This window comes from Durotheca rogersii (assembly GCF_024521655.1).
Source record: "Durotheca rogersii strain YMJ 92031201 chromosome Unknown GGS23scaffold_15, whole genome shotgun sequence".
NCBI classification, from domain to species: domain Eukaryota; kingdom Fungi; phylum Ascomycota; class Sordariomycetes; order Xylariales; family Xylariaceae; genus Durotheca; species Durotheca rogersii.
In genome coordinates, this window is record NW_026251246.1 from 627,983 (window position 1) to 654,083 (window position 26,101).

Sequence of the window (26,101 nt, forward strand, 5' to 3'; positions counted from 1 at the left end):
ACTACACAGTTCGTCGTCTGGAACACAGGTTGCCAATAGCCACCTTGATTGCGGAGGTCGCTTCTAGTTGAGTAAATCCTCCAGCGGCGAACCTGTTCAGTCACCACCTGTACTTGCGCTACACGAGGAACATATATGGGTTCAGCGAGTAGCTGCTTAAGGAATTAACCAATTAATCACCTATATTTCTCGGGATAGACCCGTCTGAGGGAGTGCGTATACAGTAAGTCGGAATACAGCGGTATTGTTACCAAACGATTAACCGATCGTATATCGTGATGGCGCCCACAGAAGATCGGGGCTGTCGTATGTGTACAGTTTGCGCCGGAGCTAATTCGTAGGTCCCCCGCGAAGTTGTGTTGCCGCAGGACGAATCCAAACGCTCTTTGCTTCCTCGAGCACTGCACTGGTGCCCCCGGCCTTCCCACTCAATCTACTCGCCGGCTTCCTCAGTAGTCCTCCCACAACTCTTTCCTCCACACTTCCGTCAGACGCTCGTCACGGCCGTAGGCCTCTTGCCAGCCGACGAAACCGCGGTCCAGGACGTAGACCTTCTGCTGCTGGGGCACCTCGTCAGCCTGCCCCGCTTCCCTTCCCCCTTTCTCGGGCGTCGCAGCCTTGGCCGCGGCAGAGGATGAAGCGGACGTCTTCGCCGCGGCGGCCGCACTCTCCCTGAGGTATCGCAGAGCGGCGCTGGGACCTCGCTGCTGGCTCAGGGCGCAGTGGAAGACCACGACCTCCTTGCCGGCGAGCTTGCGCAGGAGCGTCGGCATCGTAGCGTCGAGACTGCGGCTAGGAAAATGCAGCGACGACTTGATGTGCCCACCTATGTGGTCTGTCCGCGCCGTTAGCGCTAGTCGTGATGAGATGGCAGCAGGACGAGCGGGGGGTCTTGATTCGGAACGAACTATACGTACGAGCCCCGAACGAGGATGCGTGTCGTGGGCTTGGAGGGGGGTAACGGGTTCAAAGCAAATGGCGGGAATCTACGCCTTGGGGTGTTGGGGGACCGGGGGGAGGGTTCCACTACCGTCATCCCGCACGTCTACGATCGCTATCGTAGAATTCGAGGAGGATTGGTTTGTGCTAGCGAGGAGAATTTCGGCTAGCTTTGCAGCTGTGATGCGCTGCAGGTTGGATACCGTCGCCACGGACATCTCAGGTGTAGATGCACGTGGATTCTTATGCCGTGGTCGAGAGTAAACAAGGGTATCGCAATCGGGTACCTCCTAACGTTTACGGGAACGAGCGTGTGCCGGCATGTGAAGACGTGTAGATATAGGCGTGTGTTGATGTGCAGATGCCTGGGACGGACAGGACGGAGTGAACGGATCTCAAGGTAGATACGTGTAACTATGGTTTTGTGGTTATATGCATAATACCGTGCAAATATCTCGGCTTATTGAAATGGGCGCTTACAGGGGGAGGCGGTTGATTACCTACCTAGGTACAGGTAGGTAGGCACTTACCTACCTATGTACCCCCCTGCCCCCGTGTATCCGCGTCTCTTGATAGACAGATACATACTATATTGGTTCGGATTCCACAAAAGTTGCATGTCGATGAGAGCGTAGGCGATCCTGAGTAGCCGCGTATATGAGTACGACGCTCGTATCTACGAAGATAACAAAGAAATAAATCCCCAGACTTACTAGGGGTGTGCCTCAAGGCCACATGCCGTCCCACATGAAGAGCCAGCCCTCCCAGTACTTTTCGTAATTTCCCACGAGATACGACAGCCCGTCCCCTTCCGTCCCTGTCTTGTAAGGCCTCGTATACAGGCCCCCTGTCCTGAGGTGTCGTTTCATGGCCATGTAGATCGAGAAACTGCTCGGCATGGTGCCCACGAAGAAATCGCTCCCTAACAGGACGATGAAGTCGACCAAGGCCTGTTGGTCCCAGCTCAGCGACTCTAGCTCCTCCAAGTCCTCGCCTTTCAGTAGCTCCATCTTGGAAACGACTCGCATCTGCGCCAGTTCTATAGCGGCGCCTGCAAAATTCTGCGCCTCTAGAGAGTCCCCCGTAGCTATGTACGCTGCCTCAAATCCTCGTTTGGTCGCCTGTTTGAGGTAGGCGTCGGTCTGGGTGCTGTACGTCGGCCAGAACCCCAAAGCGTCGCTCTCCGTTCGTAGGTGCACGCCTAGAAACCTACCGTCCTTGGCTCCATTGGCCGCCGCGAAAGCGCGCATGTTCTCTAACGCTATCTTTCCCAGGCGTAGCAGCTGGCCATTGAACCTAAGAACGCCGCCAAACGTGTTGGCAAACTCGGGTCCGTCGCGATATACCTGCCAGTCCCAGAGAACGCCCCAGTTGAAGCGGATCAGCCGCGGACGGTCCTCAGAGGGCGGGGGCAGACCATTCTTGGGATCGTGCAGCCATTTGCGGAACCTATCGCCAAACCGGTCTGTGTGACGGTTCTGATCTTTCCAATCGCAGCCTTCGCGATTCCCAAACTTCTTGGGCGTGATGTGTTCGATGTTGGGCTTCATGCCCGCCCCCGGTATATCCTTGATAGCGTTGTAGATGGTGATCTGAGGGCAGCTGGACGTGAACGCGTCCTTGAAGTGCTGCTCGTCGAACATGTAGCCAAACGGCAGGTAGTCGGTGAAAAGGTCGGCCAAATCTGTCTCGTTGCGCTTTCGAATCATGGGTATGACCAGCCCGGTAGCACCAGCCTCCAGGGCGTACCGTAGACAGGTGTGGATGTAGTTTCGAATGTTACCGATGCCGCCCGAATTGTTGTCGCAGATGTATACGAGGCCCTTCACCCACGTGGCCTCGTCGCACACTCGCTGTAGCGGCCAGCCGACGAAGGGCGCATCGGGCGCCGATAGGTCGACATCACCTGGAGATCGAACCGGCGGACTCACGGGCGAGGGCGGCGAGGGCGGCGGCGAGACGCCTCGTACAGGAGCGACATCGAGCCAGCCGCTAAAGGGCGGCCGAGGGGCACGGAAAGACCATGCCGCGACGAGGAGGACGATGCAGAGGGTTGGAAGGAGAAAGTTGCGACGCGGCATGAAGCCTACGAGTCTCTGGTAGCCAATGGCCATTACCTGTAGGGAGAGAAGAGTCGCAGCGAAGCCAAGGCCGGCTGGTAGAAATAGGAATGGGCTGGCGCCCACCAGGTCTGGCCAGGGGGGGCAGGCGGCTTGGTGTGGTGGAGAGAGGGTAGGTATCGGTCGCCTCTGCTGGCATGTATAGGTATACCTTACCTAGGAGGTAGGTATGCACATGCATAGGTACCTGTTCTACCCTCCTACACACTATCGGGCTCCCTCTTGCACCCGTTGTACAGTTGTATGGCTGTACAGGCGGGGTATTCCCTGATCGATGTCAACGTGGCCGGCTGGCGTGGGTAGGAAAGGGTAGAAGCCGAGTTGCGGTTAGGGATTTAGGGATTGCGAATTCATTTACTGCTTTTATTTGTTCCTCTGCGCAAGACACGAATAGGGACTACATCAGGTACCAAGCTGAGGATACTGAGGAACGGCCTGAGGTGGCTTAAATCGATGGAAAATGGACATGAGGTAGGTATGGGCTACATGGTTTCGAAGCAAGAGGTACCTAGCCCACCTTGCCACAGCCACCTAACGACATTAGTCAGCATCGCCAGAGGTGCCTTCCATACCATGTCTTAGGTACCTAGGTACCTACCTAGCACGCCTGTAGTATGAGTACGTACCTAATTCTGCAAAACGACCTACCTGCCCGGGCACCCACGTTGTTTATAGTGCGCCATGGGAACAGGATGTGTGGATGGGAAAATGCTAGTCCAGTATATATTAGATCGTAGCACGCTACTAATGGTTGCCATTTCGAAGAATCCAACACATCATGGACATTCACCATTTGCGTGAAGCGTCGCTTCGGCGCGAAGATATGAGTTGGAAATCACTGGGGTTACATGCTGCACGGCGGCTGTCTAGCCGCTCCCGCTAACATGGATGATAGCGGCACGGTGTCGTCGTACACATCGCTACGGCCAGCAAAAATGTCTCCTGGTGGCGCTAGGGAAAGCCGCAGGGCGCAGCAATCTTCGTGTAAAAATTACTATCTACATGTACAGCCCATCCACCAATAACCTCTGTACTGCATGTAGGCGGTAGGCGTAATCTGGTCGCTAGGAACCCCTCTGCGAGAGCTCCCGCATCTCGGGTCCGAAACTGGGATCGACGAGCCGTACCGTAGCGCGTGGTGGGCCTCTAACAGGGACGCCAGAAACTAGGCCTACGCTTTCGCGATCCAGCCGGCATTGATGAAGAAGTCGAAAATCCTGCCTCCTTTTTGAGAATCTAATCGGCATATCTCCTTCACCTGTTTCTTCTTGAGCGACCCATTGCCTTTGAGGGCTTCCTTCAGAACTTGCTCCTTGATCATCAGGTACGGCTTCGGCTGTAATCGTGACACTTTGCACAAATCGACTTCTTCGGGGGTGAGGAGATGCATATCTGGCGCGTTGTCCTGCGTCAGGGCTAGAGGTTGCACGCCCGAGATGGGCTGGGAAACGAATTTCTGCTTCCCCGGCACTGGTCCCCCGTTAGTCGTGACGCCATTGGCATCGCCGTTCGTATGGCCGTTCCCAGACGCGTCTGTGTTTCCATGGGATGATGCTCCCGCAGCGGCTGGGCGAAACGGGAGCTCGGGTGCTATGAGGAGCGCGGCGCCGCTGGGAGGTTCCGGCTGGACACTCTGCTTGTTGCGCTGCGCCGAGGCAAGTCGCTCGCGGTCCATCGATCCCATCGGCATGGACTTCTGAATGCGCTGAGCCTTCTCCTGCTCGTACTTCTCTCCGCTACGAAGATCTCCGATTCCCATATTCCTCCACTCCTGCAGTTGTGTGATCGCCTGTCGCAGGTTCAGTTCGTCCACCAGCCCTTGGCAGAACGCCTCGAAGTCGTCGTGATTCATCATGCGCGCGAACGGCTTTGCCTTGTTCAGGATATCTCGCTCTTCCTTGGTCCTCTTCTTCTCAATCTTACTATTTTCCCTGTAATCTAGCAGATTATGCTCGAAAATGACCTTCTTGCGCTCCACGCGCTGGGTGAGGCGTGAGTTGTAGATGTCCATCACTGTCAGCTTAAGATCCATTTCGGGTTCGAGCTCGCCGGTACGTGGGTTAATACCGTCGCCCGGATCAAACTGCATCAATTGGACCGCTTCTTCCGCCTCGTTGGCATATTCGGTCTCGAACTCGAGTCGTCCAGGCATGTAACCTTGTATTTCGTGGCAGGAAGGTACGCTGGCTGTCGGCTTGGTCTTGGGTGGCAAGGGCGGCGCGTTCTTCTGGGCTTCTCTACGTTCTTCGATCCTACGTTTCTTGCGTCCCTGGAATTCCTCGCGAGATATTTCTTGGGCTAGTTCCATGTCCGACGGCCGGCACCGTTTTGGGAGCGGAAAAAATGGGGAATCGACGTAGACTTTGAGGTAGTGGTCTCGAACTTCATCCTTACGCCGGTAGCCTCCGATGTGATCTGCAATATCGGCCCAAGATCCGAGCCCGTAAATCTCGCAGCCTTCCAAAAGTAAGAGCTCTTCATCAGCGCCCCAGTCCTGGTCGAATATAGGGAAAGAGTTCTGTTCGATGACCTTATAGGGATGTGTGGCAGGCTGGTGAGAACCGCTAGAGGATCCGCTCGCGAAGCACTGAACGCAGAGGTCATATTCGTTACATGCGCTGTGGGCACACCTTATCCGTACCTATGAAAACGTGTCGAGATCAGCAAGAGAGTGATACCCGTAGCAGCTATGCTGTCGAGAGCGGTGGACTGGCTGTGGGAATGACAGGCAGCGGTGGTCGGCAGCCTTAGGCTTCACAACAAGGGGCTCTAGGGGCCAACATACGGTAGACGTGATATCCGCCGAGCAGACATCGCAGACATACTTCACACCACCTTCACCACCTCTCGTGGCTGTTTTTTTGCGGATAACGCCCATGTCTTCGGCCAGGGTGGAAGATGCAGATTACGAAGTCGGCGAAGACTCCGTAAGAAAATGCGGGTAGATTTTAGCGGCTGGTGTGGTGCGCAATGCATTCAATGTGGGCGTGGTATTGGTTGATGTCAAATTTTGCTTTGAATGACGATGAGGTTATCCAACAATGCTGGAGGAGGTAGGTAGGTAATGGCTAAGTTTAGCAGATGAGGTTGTGATGTTGACGTTGCGCGGCTGCGTTGAGGCTTAAAGAATCACGTGGGGTGAGTCACAAGTACCGCGCGCATATTCTGCAGGTTAGGCTGGTACCTACATGGTACCTAGGTACCTACCTGGTTTATTGATCCATTTCTGGGTAGGCATGTAACCTTACATGGGCAGGTGACCGCCTTCTGACATTTACCTCAGGTACCTGTTCTGGTAGGCCGCATGGTGGAGCAACGGGAACATCTGCATTCTCAGATAAGTACACAGGTACCTCAGTAGGTACCTCTACCTCAGGTTAGGCGGGTAGGAGGTACCTGACATTAGGACGTACCTACCAGGGTACCTCCTGAGGTCTACTGGTATTTACAAATATGATACCTCTTAAGTACCTACCTATCTATCTATGTCCTACGAGTTCGAGCTCAAAGCATGGCTATGGTTACTATTGGAGTGGGCGGAAGCAAGCACACTAGAAGAACAGTGGCAGTACCAACGACTAAAATTGAGACTAGGCCGCCATGCTGCCTCTATGCCGTGTTGCTGTCTAGGTTGTCTTGGAAACGAGAAGCTGACCGCAAATTTCCGTGGTACACTGCTGCCCTTCTGTCAAAATCCACCCCTATGATAGGCTCATAGTTCAGTTGTGCTAGGCTCTTTCTTGCCTAAGATAATTTAGATTACAACATATAGGTAGTGTAAGACCGAGGTCCTAGAATTGTTAGCTCAGATGCAACCAAGGCCTGTGGCTTATAGAGGTAGATGTAGCGTAGCAGCGCCTGAAAGTGAGCTTAAGGAAACAAAGTATGAGAATTAGGTAGGACGATGGATGCCCGCAACCCGAAATCAGCCAACTATTATACCTACTAATTGTATTCGGATACGCATATGGAACGGAGCACCACATAGTAGACAATAGTACGTTGTCATAATATCACACTTCGCTTCTTGTTTCTCGAAATCCGAAGCCTTTATCGGGGGAATTGTTACAATGTTGGTGTATCCGGCTTATCGAATGAAAAAGGTTCAGGAACAATGTGACGTTATTAAAGGCCTAGCGACCTCACTATTTCAATAGCCTGTGGGCAATTCATGTTAGCCTTCTGAAGAAAACAGCAGTGTGATCGGAAGTGTTCCGAAACAATATCTCCTCCGAGCTGTCCTCCGTGCACCTGCATAGTCTATAAAGTGCATCTTATTCACAGTTTTCTGACTTATATCAGGTAAGCTGCATCGATAACTTCACTACTCTCTACCCTTACGTACTATTATACAAGTGCTATGCTTCGTCTCTTTAGTCCACCCACTACAAACAGGAGTAACGACCGAAAGCCTAAGCGCGGCCCCGAAGCCAATAATACGACAGGCGTCTACCTTGCTTAATTAAGGGAGCTCAACCAGGCTCTCTAAACCATCGTCAGAGGCCCACGAAACATTTTCTAATCGTTGGGCTACGAAACTAGATGTAGGCTGAGCGAGGTATTAGAAAGAGCAACAAGCATTGTCTTAGAGATGCCCGGGCATATCGTTCGTGGGATGACCCATTCGGTAAGTCGAGAAGTTAGTTCTGGGGAAAGGTGCCCAATTGCCTCCTTTGACAATCTTAATAAACATAACTTGTCTTTCTTTACTAGCAGTGGCCTCTATCGGGGTTTTATCGAAGCGGTTTAAATTATTGAACGGATACGGTAGTATGAGCGCCGAACGCGAGATTTGTATCTAAAACCGGTACCGACCTGGTCCTGACGAGTGAGCATTGATATGATTATACCTATGAGTATATTGCGTAAAACGTAGACGCCTACATTCTACTACTTGTAGATATATAGGTAGGGCTTTAGGTTTCACACAACTAAGGCCGTGACGTCTACTAATAGTCAAGCCAGTCCTCAGTTTCACTAAGTTGTTGAGTCGCACACCTTACGGTATCTCGGAGCCGGTAGGATCTCTATTAGGTCTATAGGCTTCTGCCAGCGCAATCGATGCACCCGCCGACCCTCAGGATAACGGACGACGTAGCCTCGTCGATCTTACGTAATATTCCTCGGGATCAGAAATGTGTCAAGATTCACAAAATTCCCAGGGCTAGTAGGACGAATGAATCCAAAATTCTAACGAATGAGCTAATAGTGCTTCTCGGACATGGGGCACCTTGGAGTGGCCATATCGGCTTGTTTTGTTGCTGTTGGCTGCTTATAGGGGGCTGGTGGACGCATCTAGGCAAGGGGTCTCCGAACACCTCTACAGTGGGCAAATGTACGGAGCCGCCTAACAAGTACGACATCGTAATCATTTCGAAGTCAAGAGCACACATCTTAAAATATCGATACAGACCTAACGTAAGGGAGCGTTTAAAAGTGGTCATTGGAAACTATACGGTCCTATTATGCTTTTGGCACTAGAACTAATACCATTTTCTTTCTATGAGTTTTGGCCATTTTGAAAGGCTGAAAATAGTGGAAAACCGGTGGGATCAAACCTAGCACCCATCGCGTGGAAATAATACCACATGATATTCAACCTCCATAACCAAATGGGGAAGCGTAGATGCCTGCTTTTCCTACGACATAATGAATATTATTAAGCATGCAGATGACGAATTTGCCAATCGCAAATGGTATTCGAGTATTCGTAGCCAGAATATACTTGAGGTATAAGAGGGGTTCAAATATAGAATGTTTTGCTTTTTATACTAGAGGGGGAGACCCTGATGGGGGAAGACCCTGGTGGCGTAGAGGGGACCCTGATTTCTCTGTCGGCAAGCTGGCTTGGACTTATGCGACTGCTGTTGCCACGTGGGTAAGAATATCTCGCCCACTTGTCCCATTCAGCAGCGTTTGGCCAAGCATGTGTGCTTACTACGTAGTAATGGGTGCCTACACATAGTTGGTTGGTTCATGTGTCATGGTCTACCAGGTAGCTGGCGGTGTTGGCGCAGATCTCAAAGGAAGGATTATGAGGATTCTGCATCTTCATATTAGCGAACAATATCCCGTAGCGTTGCATTTAGGATGCGGATAAAACTGGCCGCAAATTAAGGCTAAGCCGCTGAGGCTCAGTTGAAATCTGAGCTGAGCTCTACCAAGGAATCTTGAGCTCCACTACCACATACCTACCTGATGGATATGCGCCCCTGGGTCTAAAGCTATGCGTATTACATTGCAGCCCGTTATAGGCAACCCCTATGCGGTCTAAACAAGTTTGGGTATCCTAGCAGCGTCTAGATCTCATCTTCCGCCAGTGGAACAGTCGAGCGAGAGACAAATCCCTCAACCTATAGAGCTGACGCTCCAGCATCACGGGATTTATGTCTTAAACACCGGCGTTTATTAGATTAGCCATCCACCACATCGGCATAGATATGGATCCTAATTGGCTAGACAAGCGTCTCAAATAGCCGTGATTCCATTGTCCACATTGCGTATAGGAATTATTATCTTCGTGGCTCCTGCGCTGGTGTAAGCGCGAGCTGATATGACACAATTGAACCCCCAAGTGTCAGGTAAAGGAGGCAGGCGATTGGCTTACTATACTCCATCCTGAGTTCCTGCTTCGGCAGAGCGTTGAGGCCGGCAACTAACCTGTTCTTAGAACCCTGGCCCAAGTTTCCTTTCCTCTGATGACCGACGGGCCCGGGGAAGTAATATGGTAAGACGCCGGAAGGATTTTTCTTCAACATGGCTTCAACCTGACAACCTGTCAGGCCTAAACATCGGTCTCTGGAGAAAGGAGAGCACTTGTCTCATTATACACCTACTCAAATAGTCCAGCGCATGGATGTTGGGTCTCAACACTTTTACTCTCTGAACGGACCACGCGGCCGGGCCCGTACCAAAATACCCACCGCCGAAATCTGGACTGCTTTCGTACCTTCCCGCAAGGTAATCTCGCCGAGGAGCTGACTCGGCTGGATACACAAGCGGGATTGACACTTGTCAATTCTCCGTCTGTTTGGCACGCCGCATGCGGCAGGTATGTGTTTGCACGTGGTCAATATACTCCCAACATGTTGTCTCCCAGGACGTGATCCTATTGTTAGGTAGGATGCTCTCGCACTCTATTACCATTTGCGGCTTGAACGAGGTCGCCGACCGTGACGGCGATGCACCGGTGCTCCGATGCTGCTTACAGCCCGTTGCACCCCGTGTGCGTCGTCGTGCCTAGGGCGTTTTGCACACTATTACCACTTTGGCACTTCTATCCCTCTCCTGCCCTTCTAGTCTGTAAGGAAGGCGGTGGACAGCATATTCCCCGGATAGACTTCTTATGATCCTGTCTCTCTTCATCGACAGGTTGACGAACATTCCTCATATCGCTGTAGGAATCTAGATGTCTATCCCATCGCTGATTTCGAGGTGTAACAAATGAATACTTTACCGAGATCGACTGCAGTGCTACAAACATTCTACGTAGCCGAGAATGCATCATTTGGGCCGTGATTCTGTTCTATATTCGTGTGCGGGCTTGCTGGACGACGGCGATAGTCAAATGTGCAAAGACGTGCTTTTTTTTCTCAGCACAACAAAGTCCGCTAGCGCTCTCACAGGCCTCCTAAAGGTAGGTCGCACTTATTATTACGTGTACACCTTCCACCTCTGGCCGTGGGGTGGAAGAGCTACAAATTCCGCTGGGTGTAGGCCGTGATAATTATGTGTGTCTGGGTGCTGTTCTCGTGCCAAACTTTTGCTCATACATGCGGCCTATGGCATCTTCGATAAAAATAAACCAGGAACAAGCGAATCGAGCCTTTTCTGGGCTCCTACACAGGACCCTGAGATTAGGCAGTGTGTGCCTGTGGGGGTTTGGGCCAAACGTGCTTGCACCCGATTATTGGTTGCGTTGTCTGTCGGTAATGCATGCAATAGACGCGCGTTATTTTTCCACAAGCTTTTTTTCTTCACAAGTAAGCACCTTATTGCTACGTGGCGGACATGTAAATCAGGTGGGTTGAGAAGCTGAAATACCCGAGTACTGGAGTATCGAAACCGGGAGGGTATCCGACAAGCGACAAGCCCTGGCCAGCTGGGTATAGGGGGTTTAGGAAGGCCACAATTAATTGAGCCGTGTTCCTGCACGGGAACTGCCCAGTAAGACGAAACTCTAGCGGCATGTGGCTCAGCACAGGCGGCCGCATTTTGTGGCCGTTGCTCCCTGGCACAACTTCGGTTCAGCCGTGCCATCAGCCCACCTCAGCCCCTGCTCGCCTCTTTGCCTGAGAAGAGTAGGAGGAACCAGGGAGTCTTCGTTTATGGGCCTTCAGCTTTTGCGTCATTCCCCTTGCCATACCTAACTCTTACGCAGGTAATGGCAGTTATAACCGGAGGTTTCAACCTGCCGAACGACGTGGTTTATGGGGTGCCGACTTACTGTACTGCGTGTATCACCTACCTGGCTGCTGGGTGGTGGGGAGGGGGAGGCCCTGCCTATACACCCACCACACAACTCTTCCGCTGTCCATAGACAGCAGTTCCTTGAAACTCCTATCTCAACGCAGTCGTGGGCTGCATTTAGGAGCCGAGATCCCAATTTTCCGGCCCGTTCAGACAGTCTTAGAGCTAGGTAGGAATTGAAGGCGCATTGCATCGACGAGCAACCCATGACTCTTGTGCGCCTGTGCTGCCCCCCATATTAATACCAGCCGGGTGTCTTTTCCCGGGATTTGGAATCGGATTCCTCCAAACACATCTAATTTTGGCCCATTCGTCCGTTCTCAAACCTCACCGGGGTGTTTGCGCCTGAATCTATGAATCAAAAGTTCAGCTCTCATGGCTAAAAGGCCTCCCGGATTCTGACCGAGATCTGGCAGATGAGACACGTTGCGTAGGAAAAGAAATGACCCTGTAAGCCTGCGTATCGAAACAAGGAAATACAGGCGTCTATGATCTGACGTGGCATGCTTTATACTGACGGTTACCTCGTCAACCTTGCCTCTCTCTGACAATGTGCCCCGGGTCCAAAGATTTACAGACAAGGAACTGGACTGGGATGACTTAGGTGAATAGCTTTCTCACCCGTGTCAGAGATTTCTATTGGATGTGTTAGTGACCCGTGTAGAGCACTCTATGATTAGCCTAGTGTGTGCTTACAGGTCCTAGAAAGATAACACTGGTGGAATTTTTAATACCTAGCACTTGTGTGTTAGGAAGTAATAGTGAACAGTACGCGATCCCCGAGACCACAATGTCCTCATACAGGCCCAAATAGGCAGGTACCTGAAGAAAAGTAAATATCGGTGGCTTATAGCTTTGCTTACAGCATATTATAATTATCCTTCGGATAGGACAAGTTAGGTATACGATTGAGGAAAATGCCTCCTGTGTACAGTTGGAGATAGTTACTTTTATAGAGTTGTAGGTTGGCAAAGGTATTGTGGGTCATCTTCGGCCAACTCTCATAGAAAGCGCTAAAGAGTCAAAGGTGACGATCGGCGGTCTGAGCGTAAAAGCCCTCCAGAATGTAACAGCACGATAGCTTAACTAATAGGAACTAACCCCTTGGAGAAATACACACAATAGTCTCAACACAATAGCTACTACCTAACAATGAATAACCGTCGACATACAATCTCTACTTCCATAGCAGACCCGAATATAGCCTCTACCAAGGTTACTTCGCCTTGCAATTACACATGCTTGAACTCTGGGCGTCTCTTCTGCAGGAATGCGGTTAAGCCCTCTTGGAAGTCGCCGAGGCTGAATGTAGAATAATACAGTGACTTTTCATGAGTCATCCCGGCATCCAAACTGCTATTTTCAACTGTGAATCGTGTTAGCATGACAATCCGACACTACTCGCTTCTATCTTATAATCGGTTACTGAGTGAGGATACTACGTACTCGTAAGGACTGCCTGCTTTGCAGTCTTGATGACGGGACCTGACAGGCCGGCAATCCTCTCCGCGAGCCTGATTGCTGCAGGAACTACTTCCGGCTGTTGAAAGACCTTGTTGATAACACCAAGTCGCTCGAACTCAGACCCGCTGGCCGGGTCGCCAGTGAGGATGAACTCCATGGCCTGAGGCTAGTTAGATTACGAATTATGAAGGGGTGGCCAGTACACTCACCTTATGCTTTCCTAGCGCTTGAGCTAGTCGTTGCGTGCCACCGGCGCCAGGGATGGTTCCGATCTTGACCTCCGGTAGACCAAGCATGGCATCTTCAGCGGCATAGATAATATCGCACTAGTTGGAGGATTAAGCCTGTGATGTTCGAGCTAAATATACGCAGGAGAGACTTTTACTAACAGCGAGAGCAATCTCAAAGCCGCCCCCCAGCTAGATTCACATTATGTCAACATAGTGCGGGAGACATAAACAGTGGCGCTTGACTGACCGCAAACCCGACAACGGCAGCGATGATTGGCTTTGAAAAATTGGCAAATGCGTCCGTCAGGTCTTTGAGAAACGAGATTTTGTAGGCGTCAGCTGTAGATATTTTCACCAGCTCATTGAGATCCATCCCGGCTACAGAGGAGAAAAAAATATCAGCCAACTGTTGTATCGGGATAAAGTGAGTTAAACTGCAATTGCAGAAATTATATCGCATGAGGGGAGGGTCTCGATGTGTTAAGACATGGCGGTTAGACGCTATGTGGCCTCTATGGGCTTTGCCTACCACAAAAATGCCCATCGGGACCACCAGTAAGAACGACTGCACGAACGGTTTCCAGGGCGTCAAGAGCGCCCAGGAGCGCAACCAACTCAGTAAGCATAGCCTGTGAAAAGGCATTTCTCTTCTTTGGGCGGTCAAATTGGATCAGTGCAGTGCCTTTATCGGCATCAAGGGTGATCTTGAAGAATTGAGGGTTCTCCATCGTGCTTAGCGTCGCTAGAGGGTTGGCTTCGTGATTGTCTAGAACGGTAAGTTGTTTCTGGATGGCGAGTTTTGTCTGATAGGCACCAAGGGACACCGGCCGGTGCTGAGATTCTGGGTGCGGAATATTAATAATATATATGTCAGGTTAAAAATGTAGACCCCTATACTTCCTCGTTTAGTTGTGTAGGCTTATACATGCAGGTTTTTTTTTTTCCACGCGGCACCCCTTCCAATTGTTAGTCGCCTACGCCTATTACTACATACCAACAACTCGCTTGCGCTTACAACTAGCACCAATCTCTTTAGCCGTTCTACGGGGTCTCCTCAGATCCAATAGTGGTCTGACTTCTGGCTCCACAATGCCTGCGTTCCCTCTGCTGCCCCGGGGAATGAAACCCCCCGTCTTGGCGTAAGGTCTTATTACTGCATCTAGTCTAGCCTGACGGCATATCTCGAAGGGGTTGTCTGGCTTCGAATTGCACCATTCAGATAATAGTACCTGGCGGAAGTTGGAGCCGGATTCATAGGGTACCACAAAAATAAATCCCGTCTTCCCAGTTACACTAGGCTCCATCTGATCACCCGCTCTTCACGCCCCTTTACGAGATAGGGAACTTCGAGCATTGCCAAAGCTCAATAGTATAAGTTATACAATAGAAACATACAGATAGACCCGACTTAGAGGATGGATTCCATATTTAAGTGCATGTGTACGAAACTAGTAAGATTCATCCATGCCATTGCTACTGTAACAGAAACATATACCTACCGGCCACAAAGGTAGTCTACTATGATCAAAATAACAATTCCAGAAGGTTAGTTGGTGAAGGATCCCACCACAGTTCTAATCCCAATCGGGCATATGAGAACTGCTCGCCTATAGCCTAGGGGGGTGTGAGGTTACCTAAAACGCCAAGATCCACTGCAAACCCATTGTTTTTACCTGTTTAGGGAGTCCTCCCGCGGGATCCTCCCGCACCCTAATTCCTTGATGCTACCTCGGCGACCTCAACTCAGAACGGAAGGTCGTCCAAGGCGCGTTTGAAGCTTTAGACGACGTTACAGTAATATTCGCGACCTTCTCGTAAAATCCACGGAGTAGTTAGTGACTTTGTTCCGGCGTCAAGGCTAGGCAGAGGCATGGTTAGGCACAGGCATGGTTAGGCGCTTGGTGGACGCAAATCCACATAACGTCAAGACTACAGTTAAATAGAGCCAGGTTGTTCCGTTCCCAAAGCTATGGTTTGTGTGACGAGAAAGAAATCGGCAGCCATAAACTCCGAATCATGTCTTCTTCACCTTCGTTCTATTCCATTGAGAGCCTGTCGCTCGCCGATCAGGCTCGCTTCAACCAATTTAGCAGGGGACCTCGTGTGTCGATCCCCTACCATGTCGTTCACCACGCTTTCGAGGCCATCGCAGCTGCCCATCCCCATGTTACGGCAGTTCGACACTCTGACGGGACAACCATCACCTACCGAGAGCTTGATCGCCGGGCCAATATGCTCGCCAACGAGCTTAAGGGCACATACGGCGTGACGGTTGGAAACCGCGTCGTCCTCGTATACTCGCGGTGCATCGAGATGGTTGTATTCATTCTCGCAGTCCTCAAAGCAGGCGGGCAATACGTACCCTTGGACGGCGGCATCATCCCTGAGGACACCCTCGGTCATGGCATTGTCGATTCCAATGCTTCTGTTGTGCTGTGCCTCCCAAAGTTCCGGGAGAAAGTGGAGCGGAGCATCCCTGCAGGAAGGCGAAGCTCCGTCAAGGTACTCGACCTCGACAAACACTCTTTGCTATGGCAACAGGGGAACCCCGTGAGTCCTATGGTGGACGTCCGGCCAGATAACGGCGCATATGTGATCTACACCTCCGGGACTACTGGGAAATCCAAAGGTGTTGATGTGCGGCATGAGGGCGTTACCAACACTCTCCTGGCGGAGCCCTCCCGGCTGGGAATCACTGTGGGGAAGAATGTAGCACAGCAGTTGAATGTCGGTTTCGACATGTGTAAGTAACCTCATCCGGCTTCCTTATAGGCCCGCTGCTAACGATGAAATAGGTGCGTGGGAAATTCTTGGTACCGTGATGAACGGCGGCACACTTCACATCCGAGGCAGTGGGATCGAGCTCTGGACAGATTGCCTGCGACGCGTGGATACAGTCATCGCGACGCCCTCTGTCGTGCTGAAGTATATGCCTCGACGTGAAGACTTTCCAAACGTTCAAACGATCGCAGTAGGCGGTGAACCCTGTCCGCTTGCTCTAGCTGAGCATTGGGCACCGTACGTGAAGTTCTGGAACGTGTGTGGCCCTACTGAGATCAGCATTCTGAACACTGCCCACCTTCACAAGCCTGGCGGCACCTTATCGATCGGCAAGCCGAATCCAAATACAAACGTCTACATTCTAGACGACGATGAGAATCCCGTTAAGATCGGAGAACCCGGAGTCATGTGGGCTGGAGGCTTAGGCGTTTCACGAGGCTACCTGAACCTACCAGAGTTGACAGCTACACGATATAAACGCGACAAGTTCACTCAGGATGGGTAAGTGCCAGTTTTTTCTCTTCCTTCCGGTCTAGCTAACCAGGAGTAGGCGCATGATGTTCAATACTGGTGATCTTGCTCGTTGGCTCGAGGATGGAAGCCTGATGCCCCTGGGCCGGAAGGACGACCAGGTGAAGATCAAGGGATTTCGAGTCGAGCTGGATGGCATTTCCCGTTCCATCGAAAAGGTTCCGAGTGTCACGAAAGGGTGCGCACTCAAGATTGAAGATCGTCTGTGGGGGTTCTACTCCGCCCCTGTGAGAATCGACGAAGCCGAGTTAAAGAGGATTGTAGGCTCCGGGCAGCCATTCTACGCTGTCCCAACCGTCTGGAAACATTTACCTGCCATTGAGCTGACACCCAACGGCAAGGTTGATAAGAGAGCTCTCTACAAGATCGCTGCCGAGAGCTCTCCGGAGGGGTCGCAACTCTCGTCTCCATCATCGCTCACACCAGTACCGTCTATTCCACACTTGAAGTCTACGTACGCCTCAAGTAGCTCGGCTGTGAGCGAGGCCGGTACGGCCCTCCCTGCAACCGGATCCAATGGCTCTGATCTGGATCTGGAAAAGACGCCCAAGACCATCGTGGAAGAAATGGAGGAAGAGCACGAGCTACCAGAAAAAAATGGTCTTCACGGCCTACGGTGGGTGCGTCACCGAGCTCTCATGGCTTACCGCAAGCTATTTGGAGTTATCTTTCTCGCAAATCTGAGTGTCTTCGTGTTCCTATTGTGGGACAGCCGCGACAGGAACTACTCTCTACCGCAGTCTCACTTAGCCACGGCAGTCTCTGCAAATCTTATGGTGGCCGTGCTCCTTCGCCAGGACTACGTCGTCAACTTCATCTACTGGATGTGCTCCAGAGTCCCCACATCAATGCCACTAAGCATCCGGCGACATTTTGCGCGCGTCTATCATAACGGTGGCGTCCACTCGGGATGTGCTGTTTCTGCCACCGTTTGGTGGGTGATCTTTACGGTTTCGGCAAGCCGCGACAGTACCGGACAGGTGCTATCTTCTACCAAGCTGGCCACCCTTGGATTGACCTACCTTATACTGTTTCTTCTCTTGGCTATAGTGGTTATGGCTTATCCTACCATACGCATTGCGATGCATGATCAGTTCGAATGGATTCACCGCTTCGGAGGGTGGTCTGCATTGGCATTGGTCTGGGCACATATCATCGCCTCCGCCGCGTCAACGTCCTCTGAGCCCTTAGCTACAACACTGGCTAAAACCCCGTCCATCTACCTCGTGGCCGTGACTACGTTTAGCGTTGCGTTACCCTGGATGAGACTGCGGCGCGTCAAAGTTGTTCCCGAGCCGCTGTCGAAACATGCAGTCCGACTACATTTCGATTTCTGCACGCCCGGGCCATCTACCTCTCTGGGTGTCCGTATCACAGATCGGCCTATGGTTGAGTGGCATGCTTTTGCCGCCATCCCCGACCCAAGCGGAAAGGGCTTCTCTATTATTGTCTCGAAGGCTGGCGACTGGACAAAGAGGATAATCGAGAAGCCGCCCACCTCCATCTGGACCCGTGGTACTCCGGCCTCGGGTGTCCTCGCCATCACTCCCCTCTTCAAAAAGGTTGTACTTCTCGCTACTGGATCGGGAATCGGGCCGTGTCTCCCCGTCATCATGGAGCGCCGCGTGCCATGCCACGTAGTGTGGTCGACCAAGAACCCAGTAGCGACCTACGGGCAAAAGATAATCGACATGGTCCTTGCCTGCGACCCAGAGGCCGTTATCTGGGATACGGACGAGCGGGGCAGACCGGACCTCACGAAGTTGGCCTACCAGGCCTACAAGGACAGCGGCGCGGAGTGTGTCTGCATCATCTCGAACCGGAGTACAATCGCGAAGACAACATACCAGCTAGAGAGTCGTGGCATCCCGGCCTTTGGACCTATTCTAGATTCTTAGAGCACACCTGTCTACGCCTCTGTCGTGGGTAGATTACGGAGGTGTGTCCGAAAGTACCGGATATAGGCCTTGCACAATATCCCGCCATTCCATTTTACGATCTTCGAACTTTCCCGACTTTCCCAAGACCGCGGCGATATACATTTGGGAATGTGATATCCGGAGGTGCCCGAAGCTCCGAATACAGTCCTGCGGGCCAAGAGGGCAGTTTTAGCCATTCGAAGGGGAGAGGGGGAAGGGGGGAGAGGTGGGAGGATACAGTAGGGGTGAGTAACAATTACGTGAAGAGAAAAATCTTTTTTGTTGATGGCAGTCGTTTCGTATTGTATTTGATCGAATGATCCTTACTGTGGCAAAGTCGTTCTCTGATTTGAGGTCTTTTGTTATTCGCTAGTCATTCCCTGCGACTCGTACCAACATCCTTGTCTCAGACTCCTCCTCCTAAACACATTTGGTTAAACCGGTTTGGATGATTCCTGGCTCGCCTACCTCACATAACCAACCTATTCTTTTGTCTAGGATATGCCATTTTCACTGTTTCTTTAGCACTAGATAGACATCATACACACAAACTTATATCTCAATATGTTTAACCCGGGACTCGTCGGTTTCGAGCCATTGTTATTTGCTTTCTCTGTTCCAAAGAACCCATACCATTCTTGTTCCAGGGGTCGTATCGTGACCCTGCGCTGGCCACGCAGGGGCAGGTGCTACAATCCTGGTGTGTATTGAGCCGGCCCTCTGCAGATAGGTACAGCGTACACCGCCATATTTGTGCTTACTTGAAAGGCCCAACGCTACATCGGTTCAAGCCCAACACCAACTATTAGACAAGCACTGCCTGCATATAGACCTTAGTACTCGGCAACAGATAACCAATATTGGCCATAGCATTTGGTTGAACGTATTTGGGTAGTAATCTCTATTGAATACCTCCTGAAATCGTTAGAGAATATTGATGAGCAAGCAGTGAGGTAAGGAATTTGGTAGTATGCCACGGAGGAACATGCCACACAAGGCTACACAACCCGGGGTGGAAATATTATAGGTCTAAGTTTTCATGTAGTATGGTCGCACTCTCGTCCTACATTTGGAGGTGGAATTGAGAATCATAACGAAGTGCTCATAAGCTCTAACCGTGACTCAAAAGACGGAGCAAGGCCTGGATTGGGGTTTAGCTTTTAGGACGGACACGGGTGTTCAGAAGCAAACGCAAGGTCTTCGGCAGATAGAGGCCCACGTTGACATAAAACAGCGAGAAGAGGAATCGTCTATAAGATGCGTACACATAACTGATACGCAGAGCGGAGGAGGGTCCCAAAATTTCAGTAGCTGGTCGGAATAGCTGCGCTCCTGTAGTAAACAATGTTACAATCGAAAGCAATCCCGGCGCAGAGTACAATAGCGGATCCTACTCTGTAATGTAGGGGTATGGCTATAACGAGCAGACATATGACTGATGTAATCGTGCCCCAGTCCTGACGTAAACCCGTCGAGAGTCAGATGCGCTAACGAATTGTGGTGATGTTGCCCGTTTCTCGCCAGCCTTATATCTCACAATGTTTTTTCAAGCTGTACCTAATAAGGGTCCTGTTGGGAGGCTTAAATGTGAATCTCCGATCGGAAAATGCTTTCCACGATGTTACACCTGCTTAGTCTGACAACTTAGTAGGTATTACCAAGCTACCAAGCTACCTAGGCTTTGATTAGTCAACGCTAGGCCTGCATGGCCGACTGGGATTTTACACGCAGCCGTCTCGAATCTAGGCAGTTTAAGGGATAAGCAGACTGTCGTTATGTCTCATCGGGTTGCTTTGCTGGCCAGCCTCGGACTTGCTCATATTTGCTGGATTCCATATGCAAGTAGGTATGTAGGGAGGTAGAGGCCACCCAGGGACGACCATCGCAACATCGCATCTCATACCTACCTACATCACCACTACCACAATAAATACGCTCCGGCACCGTCATTTGTGACTGGTTCAATTCTATCGCTACGCGAAATCGCTTTCTTTGAGGTTTGCCGTGTAAGGGTAACATTGGGGGTTAGCCACTAGGCAGGTCTGATCCCGCGGGATGTTGGTCCGCATAAGCGCTCGTCTCTTAGCCGCAACATCCGCGTGCTACCTACCTATCTGGTACCTGGGGTGATACATACCTGCAGAGAGACCCGAGAGAGAGTCTAGCCACCATACCGATGACACCTTTATATGTGGGTAGTCTGTCACGTAGACGTTCAGCCCGCGGTGGCTTCTTACCGGAGCCACACCTAAGTTAGGGAGGTAGATAGGTGCGACTTACCTAAGCAACAAAGCCTATTTGCTCTGCGAGAAACTGAGAAATTCAGCCGACCAAATGGCCGAGGATTCAGCAGCATTTGTGACATCATCTGGCCGAACCTGGCTCGTTGTCTTAGGTACCTACAACTCCTTGCATGTGCTGCAGGACATCATGATGTAGGTATTATTACATTCTGAGGATGTACGAATAAACACACACCTACCGAGTATCCGTCGCAATCATTGATATGCCGTATCGTACTGACCTGCCTAGGTACCTAATGTTCTGCATGACGCAGTAGGTACCTAGAGGTAGGTAGGGAGGGGCCTGTCGGTCCCATGGGATCTTATAGCCTACCTAGGTAGGTACCTATCTCTAGGCAGGTAGGTGCCTGGTAGGTAGTTACGTTACCGCGTTAGCTCCTAAACGTACCTAGGTACCTAGTAGGCATCTGGTGCACAACTTGCCTTGGGTAGTGAGAGGTACCTGAATATACCTACTACGCACCTATGCTTTTCGCTTCTTGTCCCCGCTTACATTTGGTAGGTACCTCCCTAACCTAAGCAGGTGAGCAAAGGCGCCCTATCAGGTCCTTAACCTCTGGATAAGTTAGGTAGGGACCTAAGGTACCGATTTAATTTCTCTTCCAACCCTTCCTCCTTGCCTACTTACCCCTCCCTCCCTTCCCCGAGTTGAGATTGCCTAGACGACTTCACTTCGCCCCTCACTTGGCATTTGCTCTCTATTTGCCATGGCCGGCAACATCCTCGACGACATATCACATCGGCGCTACAATCCACTGAGAGGATCATGGCTGCTGGTATCCCCTCACAGAACGAAGCGGCCCTGGCAGTAAGTGCGTCGTATCGACGCTCGCGCGTAGCGTGAATACATCACGATCGCTCACTATATCTTTGGCCAGAGGTCAGCAGGAAGCGCCGGGCATCGTCACGTTGCCCGAATACGACCCCAAGGTATGCGCCTTCTCTGCTACGACAAAGAGGAGGAACCTCCTTGATAGGTAGCTAATCGCGCCAAAGTGCTACCTATGCCCCAGAAACTCACGGGCGCAGGGAGATACCAATCCCGACTACAGCCAAACCTTTGTATTCGTAAACGACTATAGCGCCGTAAAAGAGCAACAGCCAGACTACGAGGCAGAGCCCTCGAGCGATGGTATTTAGCGTCCCTTGCACGATTTTGAAATCGATGGCCAGGCCTGGTTAATCCAAGCAGATCTCTCCTCGTTATTGCTTCGAGCCGAGGGTGTCAAGGGCAAGTGTTTCGTCCTCACCTTCTCGCCGAAGCATCACCTCACGCTTGCCGACATGCCCGCCGAGGAAATTCTTCCGATCATCGAGACGTGGACAAGGATCTATGCAGCCTACCTTTCACCGACCAACCTCCTCTCGCCGGTCGCCGCAAAGCTCAACCTCCTTAGCCGTGAAGCTCCCCCCGAGTCTCTAGTTCCCCCACCGACACAGCAGCTGCGGTATATGCAGATTTTCGAAAATAAAGGCGCTGCGATGGGGTGCTCAAACCCCCATCCGCACTGCCAGATTTGGACCACCAACGCCCTGCCAGAGGAGCCAGCCTCCGAAGCCGCTCAGCTGGCAAAATACCGAGCCGAGCACGGAGGACGTCATCTGCTAGGGGATTATGTTAAGCTAGAGGTGGAGAAAAATGAGCGCATCGTGTACCAGAACGAGTCTTTCCTAGTGGTCTGCCCATGGTGGGCGGTTTGGCCCTTCGAGGTCATGATCATCGCCAAGCGGCACGTACGAGCGTTGGTGGACCTGTCAGAACAGGAGAGGTTCGGGTTGGCCCAGGCGATGCAAGAAGTGACAAGAAGATATGACAACTTGTTCGAGACCAGCTTCCCGTACAGCTCTGGAATCCACCAAGCCCCGCTCGACGGGACTGAGAAAGAGGTCGAGAATAGCTGGTTTCATATGCACTTCTATCCGCCCCTGCTTCGATCGGCCACGGTGCGCAAGTTCTTGGTCGGATACGAATTGATGGCGGAGCCGCAGCGAGACATTACCCCGGAGCAGGCCGCAGCGAAGCTGAGGAGTTGTGGTGGGGAGCTCTATCGCAGGACGCTGCAATAGCTGGCGGATGGCACTCGCAGATTTTACAGCAGGGCCGGTTAGAGGATGATGGTATACGTACATACGCTTGAGAGGTATTTAGTACGCACAAGTTCATAGCGGTACGTAGGTAGGTTACTATGCCATGGCCGTCAATGCTACGATCATCATTCATTGAGCCAGGAGAGATCGTAGGCTGCCCCGGTTGATCCCTCTCCCTCTCTTACGGCATGGAGATTCGTAACTGTCTACATTTCCAGGCTCATGCTTCAACATAGAAATTATACTGACTAACCATCCACACTATCCCGACTGAAGCGAAGAAAAAAGGAAACAAAATCGGGGCGCCGAGGCGGGCTGACCGGTAGATGGCCCATTCGGATCCAAAGTGCACGAGTGCAACCGCATAAGTCCATAGAGCAATATTGTACACGGGAGCTAGGTGTAGGTTGTAGCTCGCGTAGATGCGGACGATGGCCGATATGAGAGTGTAGGTGCCGAATAACCTTGCCGCAAGCGGCGTGACCTGGTCTTGAGTGCGGGCCCCCTTGGAGCTGAACGTTGTTGCGGATGTCGACACGAGCTTCCGCGTCGAGTCCTCCGGATCGAAGGAGGCCGTTTTCTTGGGGAGCGAAGAGTTCGGTACGAACTGGCCGTTGTAGAGACGTCGCGAGTAATGGAGTGTTAGGTAGTTTTGTAGAGAGTTGCCGACAGCAAGAATAGAGAGCTAGACAAAGCAGGTGTATCGTAAGCAGACGATCGAGACATCCTTGGCCAAGAGGGTGCGGAGGAGCTGATCAGTAACAGCGAGGGGCAAAAAAAAAAGGGGGGGGGGAGACAAATTCACTTACGCCAAACATGTAATATGGCAAATAGCCCTTGGCCGGTGGGAGGTATGCTCTCAGATCATCCATTGTAAGGCCCTGCTACCCTACTACAAAAGCTGTGATGAGAAGAAGACGTAGAGATGTGTGGGTTACCGGCTAATGATGGTATGTTTGAAGCCTTCGTGGCAATGTAAGCGGAGAGTAACTGCTAGGGATGTTGAGAGCAGAGTCTTCCGTACACTGTTCATGTGGATCACAATGTCTTATGTGCCTACGTCAGGTATAGGTACCTAGAGTAGCAGGTATGTTTTCTTTTAGGTACCTACCTCTGATCTGTATTCTAACTATCTGAAGGATAGTTATAATACGTTAAGCCCCCTATTATGCTAATTAATTTATAGGGGTAAATACTCCAGTAAATATAGAGTTATTTAAAGGATACTTTATTTTTATTAACTAAACGTTTATATAACTCATATAAAAGAAATATATCTAATAAAATCGTAACATACGCGACGGAATCTATATATTACTATTTACTTACTAACGCACTTAATTATATTTCCTACTCATTTTAATACTATTTATATATAGATCAATCAAGGTCCGTTCCTCTCCGTTCAATCGAGGTCAGTTTCTCCCCGTTTAATTAAAAGTAGATTACTAATCGATCCCTTTTCGCCGTTCAAACGTCGATTCCTACTTACCCCCTTTTCCCTAGCCTTCGGAGAGGTCCCAGGTTTTCGGCACGAAAACGTGGAGAAGCGCGGAATGCTTCGACGTATTTTAATCCTATCTCCGATTCCTTAAAAAGTCTCGACGCGAGATCTAACCCTGCCACGTCCACCCTTCCTTACCATCCCCCCCCCATTCCCAACCTTCCCCGTTTATTCGAATAGGTTATATAAGGCGCCTCAGAGCGATCAGGACAGTTAGCGAAGCGGCGCCTGACCTCGGCCGTTGCTTACAGACATGGACTATTTAAATAACACTCTCGATTCAATTCCACGGGCCTTACACTTGGCCTTGGCTGGATTCGGAGCTCTGTTTGTAACCTCCAAGATCCTAAGCTTTCTCCGTCTATTCCTCAGCGTATTTGTCCTCAGCGGCACCAATGTAAGCATCCCTATACGCAGCCCTACAACTAGCTCGCACTTGCCCCGATGCTTACATGTGGCCCACGACGTAGCTTAGGAAATATGGGAAGAAGGGCACCTGGGCTGTGGTGACAGGTGCCTCTAGTGGCCTAGGGAAGGAATTTGCCACCCAGCTCGCCGCCAAAGGCTTCAACCTCGTTCTCGTATCTCGCACCCTGTCCAATCTAGAGGCGCTCTCTCAGGAGCTTGAGGGAAAATTCTCCGGGTTACAAACGCGGGTGCTCGACATGGACTTCTCTGCCGACGATGAAGCCGACTACGCCCGCCTCGCCCAGCTAATCTATGGCCTCGATGTCGGCATTCTTATCAACAATGTTGGCCAGAGCCATAGCATACCCGTCCCCTTCCTTGAAACCGAGAGCAAAGAACTGCGGGATATTGTCACCATCAACTGTCTTGGCACTCTAAAGGTCACCCAAATCGTCGCTCCGGGAATGCAGACTCGCAAACGCGGCCTGATTCTAACGATGGGTAGCTTTGGTGGATGGATGCCTACCCCGTATTTAGCGACCTACTCGGGCAGCAAAGCCTTCTTACAGCACTGGTCGTCGTCCCTTGCCGCCGAGCTGAAGTCCAGTAATATCGATGTCCAACTCTGCCTCAGCTACCTTGTCACAACGGCGATGAGCAAGGTGCGACGGACGAGTCTGTTGATTCCTGATCCGAAATCTTTCGTACGGGGCGCCCTGGGCAAGGTGGGATCGGGGGGGTGGCAGAACACAGCGTATACCTACACCCCGTATTGGAGCCATGCCCTAATGGCATGGGTGATTGAGAATACCATTGGTATCGGTCACTCGCTGGGTATATTGGTTAACCTGAAGATGCATATGGGTATTCGGAGCCGTGCCCTGAGAAAAGCTGCTAGGAGCTCGAAGAAGGAATAGACGGATTCTTGGTAGCTTGAGGCCGGCTTGTAATGAATCAGCCATGAGGAGGCACGGTTCAACATGGGTGTGGAGGAAAAGTAAAGAAGGATGGTCGGACGGATATGTGAATAGAAGGATGGGCAGGGAATCCTATAACCAGGCATAATATTTCCATGGTACCCGAGTTACAATTTACAGCGTACATCCCTTGGCCTAATATTCAGACTGAGTTTATGACCTTATCATATGGGGGCGAGGAGGCATGCTTAATGTAGGAATATATCTACATGCTGGAGGTGATTTATGAAGCCAATCTATATGTAAGGTGTGATAAATGCTTATGTTATCGTCGACAAATATCCTACGTGTAGACCTCCATGTAGAGATAGAACATGGAGTAAAAGGGCCAACCTGCTTACCTCCAGTGCAAAATGTATGGACGCCCA

At 51.2% G+C, this 26,101-nt stretch overlaps 9 protein-coding genes across 9 annotated transcripts; 4 read left to right on the forward strand and 5 right to left on the reverse strand.

Moving 5' to 3' along the window:
• Positions 1–449: 449 nt before the first annotated feature.
• GGS23DRAFT_598071 (Rhodanese-like protein) lies at positions 450–1,157 on the reverse strand (the record flags this gene model as incomplete). The annotated part of the gene is made up of 2 exons (XM_051518720.1): positions 450–835; positions 1,031–1,157. The coding sequence occupies 2 exons, from the start codon at positions 1,155–1,157 to the stop codon at positions 450–452; spliced, it is 513 nt and encodes a 170-aa protein (XP_051370767.1).
• GGS23DRAFT_574328 (uncharacterized protein) lies at positions 1,031–3,535 on the reverse strand. Its single transcript, XM_051516733.1, has one exon. The coding sequence runs from the start codon at positions 3,051–3,053 to the stop codon at positions 1,665–1,667; it is 1,389 nt and encodes a 462-aa protein (XP_051370768.1). The 5' UTR covers positions 3,054–3,535; the 3' UTR covers positions 1,031–1,664.
• Positions 3,536–3,753: 218 nt separating this feature from the next.
• On the reverse strand, positions 3,754–6,159 carry GGS23DRAFT_574329 (transcriptional adaptor-like protein). The gene is made up of 2 exons (XM_051516734.1): positions 5,845–6,159; positions 3,754–5,700 (listed from the first exon to the last, which is right to left on the reverse strand). The coding sequence occupies exons 1-2, from the start codon at positions 5,935–5,937 to the stop codon at positions 4,231–4,233; spliced, it is 1,563 nt and encodes a 520-aa protein (XP_051370769.1). The 5' UTR covers positions 5,938–6,159; the 3' UTR covers positions 3,754–4,230.
• A 6,332-nt stretch (positions 6,160–12,491) lies between these two features.
• Positions 12,492–14,164, reverse strand: GGS23DRAFT_574332 (enoyl-CoA hydratase/isomerase). Its single transcript, XM_051516735.1, has 6 exons — positions 13,752–14,164; positions 13,470–13,600; positions 13,382–13,411; positions 13,202–13,318; positions 12,975–13,152; positions 12,492–12,894 (listed from the first exon to the last, which is right to left on the reverse strand). The coding sequence occupies exons 1-6, from the start codon at positions 13,948–13,950 to the stop codon at positions 12,761–12,763; spliced, it is 789 nt and encodes a 262-aa protein (XP_051370770.1). The 5' UTR covers positions 13,951–14,164; the 3' UTR covers positions 12,492–12,760.
• Positions 14,165–14,964: 800 nt separating this feature from the next.
• Positions 14,965–18,668, forward strand: GGS23DRAFT_574336 (uncharacterized protein). Its single transcript, XM_051516736.1, has 3 exons — positions 14,965–15,965; positions 16,018–16,504; positions 16,554–18,668. Exons 1-3 carry the CDS (start codon positions 15,239–15,241, stop codon positions 18,430–18,432), a joined length of 3,093 nt encoding a protein of 1,030 aa, XP_051370771.1. The 5' UTR covers positions 14,965–15,238; the 3' UTR covers positions 18,433–18,668.
• A 2,573-nt stretch (positions 18,669–21,241) lies between these two features.
• Positions 21,242–21,888, forward strand: GGS23DRAFT_574338 (uncharacterized protein). Its single transcript, XM_051516737.1, has 3 exons — positions 21,242–21,564; positions 21,635–21,733; positions 21,786–21,888. Exons 1-3 carry the CDS (start codon positions 21,464–21,466, stop codon positions 21,826–21,828), a joined length of 243 nt encoding a protein of 80 aa, XP_051370772.1. The 5' UTR covers positions 21,242–21,463; the 3' UTR covers positions 21,829–21,888.
• GGS23DRAFT_574346 (galactose-1-phosphate uridylyltransferase) lies at positions 21,761–22,964 on the forward strand. The gene is made up of 2 exons (XM_051516738.1): positions 21,761–21,888; positions 21,949–22,964. Exon 2 carries the CDS (start codon positions 22,041–22,043, stop codon positions 22,821–22,823), a length of 783 nt encoding a protein of 260 aa, XP_051370773.1. The 5' UTR covers positions 21,761–21,888; positions 21,949–22,040; the 3' UTR covers positions 22,824–22,964.
• GGS23DRAFT_574348 (transmembrane domain-containing protein) lies at positions 22,965–23,963 on the reverse strand. Its single transcript, XM_051516739.1, has 2 exons — positions 23,654–23,963; positions 22,965–23,529 (listed from the first exon to the last, which is right to left on the reverse strand). The coding sequence occupies exons 1-2, from the start codon at positions 23,714–23,716 to the stop codon at positions 23,065–23,067; spliced, it is 528 nt and encodes a 175-aa protein (XP_051370774.1). The 5' UTR covers positions 23,717–23,963; the 3' UTR covers positions 22,965–23,064.
• Positions 23,964–24,590: 627 nt separating this feature from the next.
• On the forward strand, positions 24,591–26,020 carry GGS23DRAFT_574350 (short chain dehydrogenase). Its single transcript, XM_051516740.1, has 2 exons — positions 24,591–24,745; positions 24,819–26,020. The coding sequence occupies exons 1-2, from the start codon at positions 24,602–24,604 to the stop codon at positions 25,671–25,673; spliced, it is 999 nt and encodes a 332-aa protein (XP_051370775.1). The 5' UTR covers positions 24,591–24,601; the 3' UTR covers positions 25,674–26,020.
• The last annotated feature ends 81 nt before the right edge of the window (positions 26,021–26,101 follow it).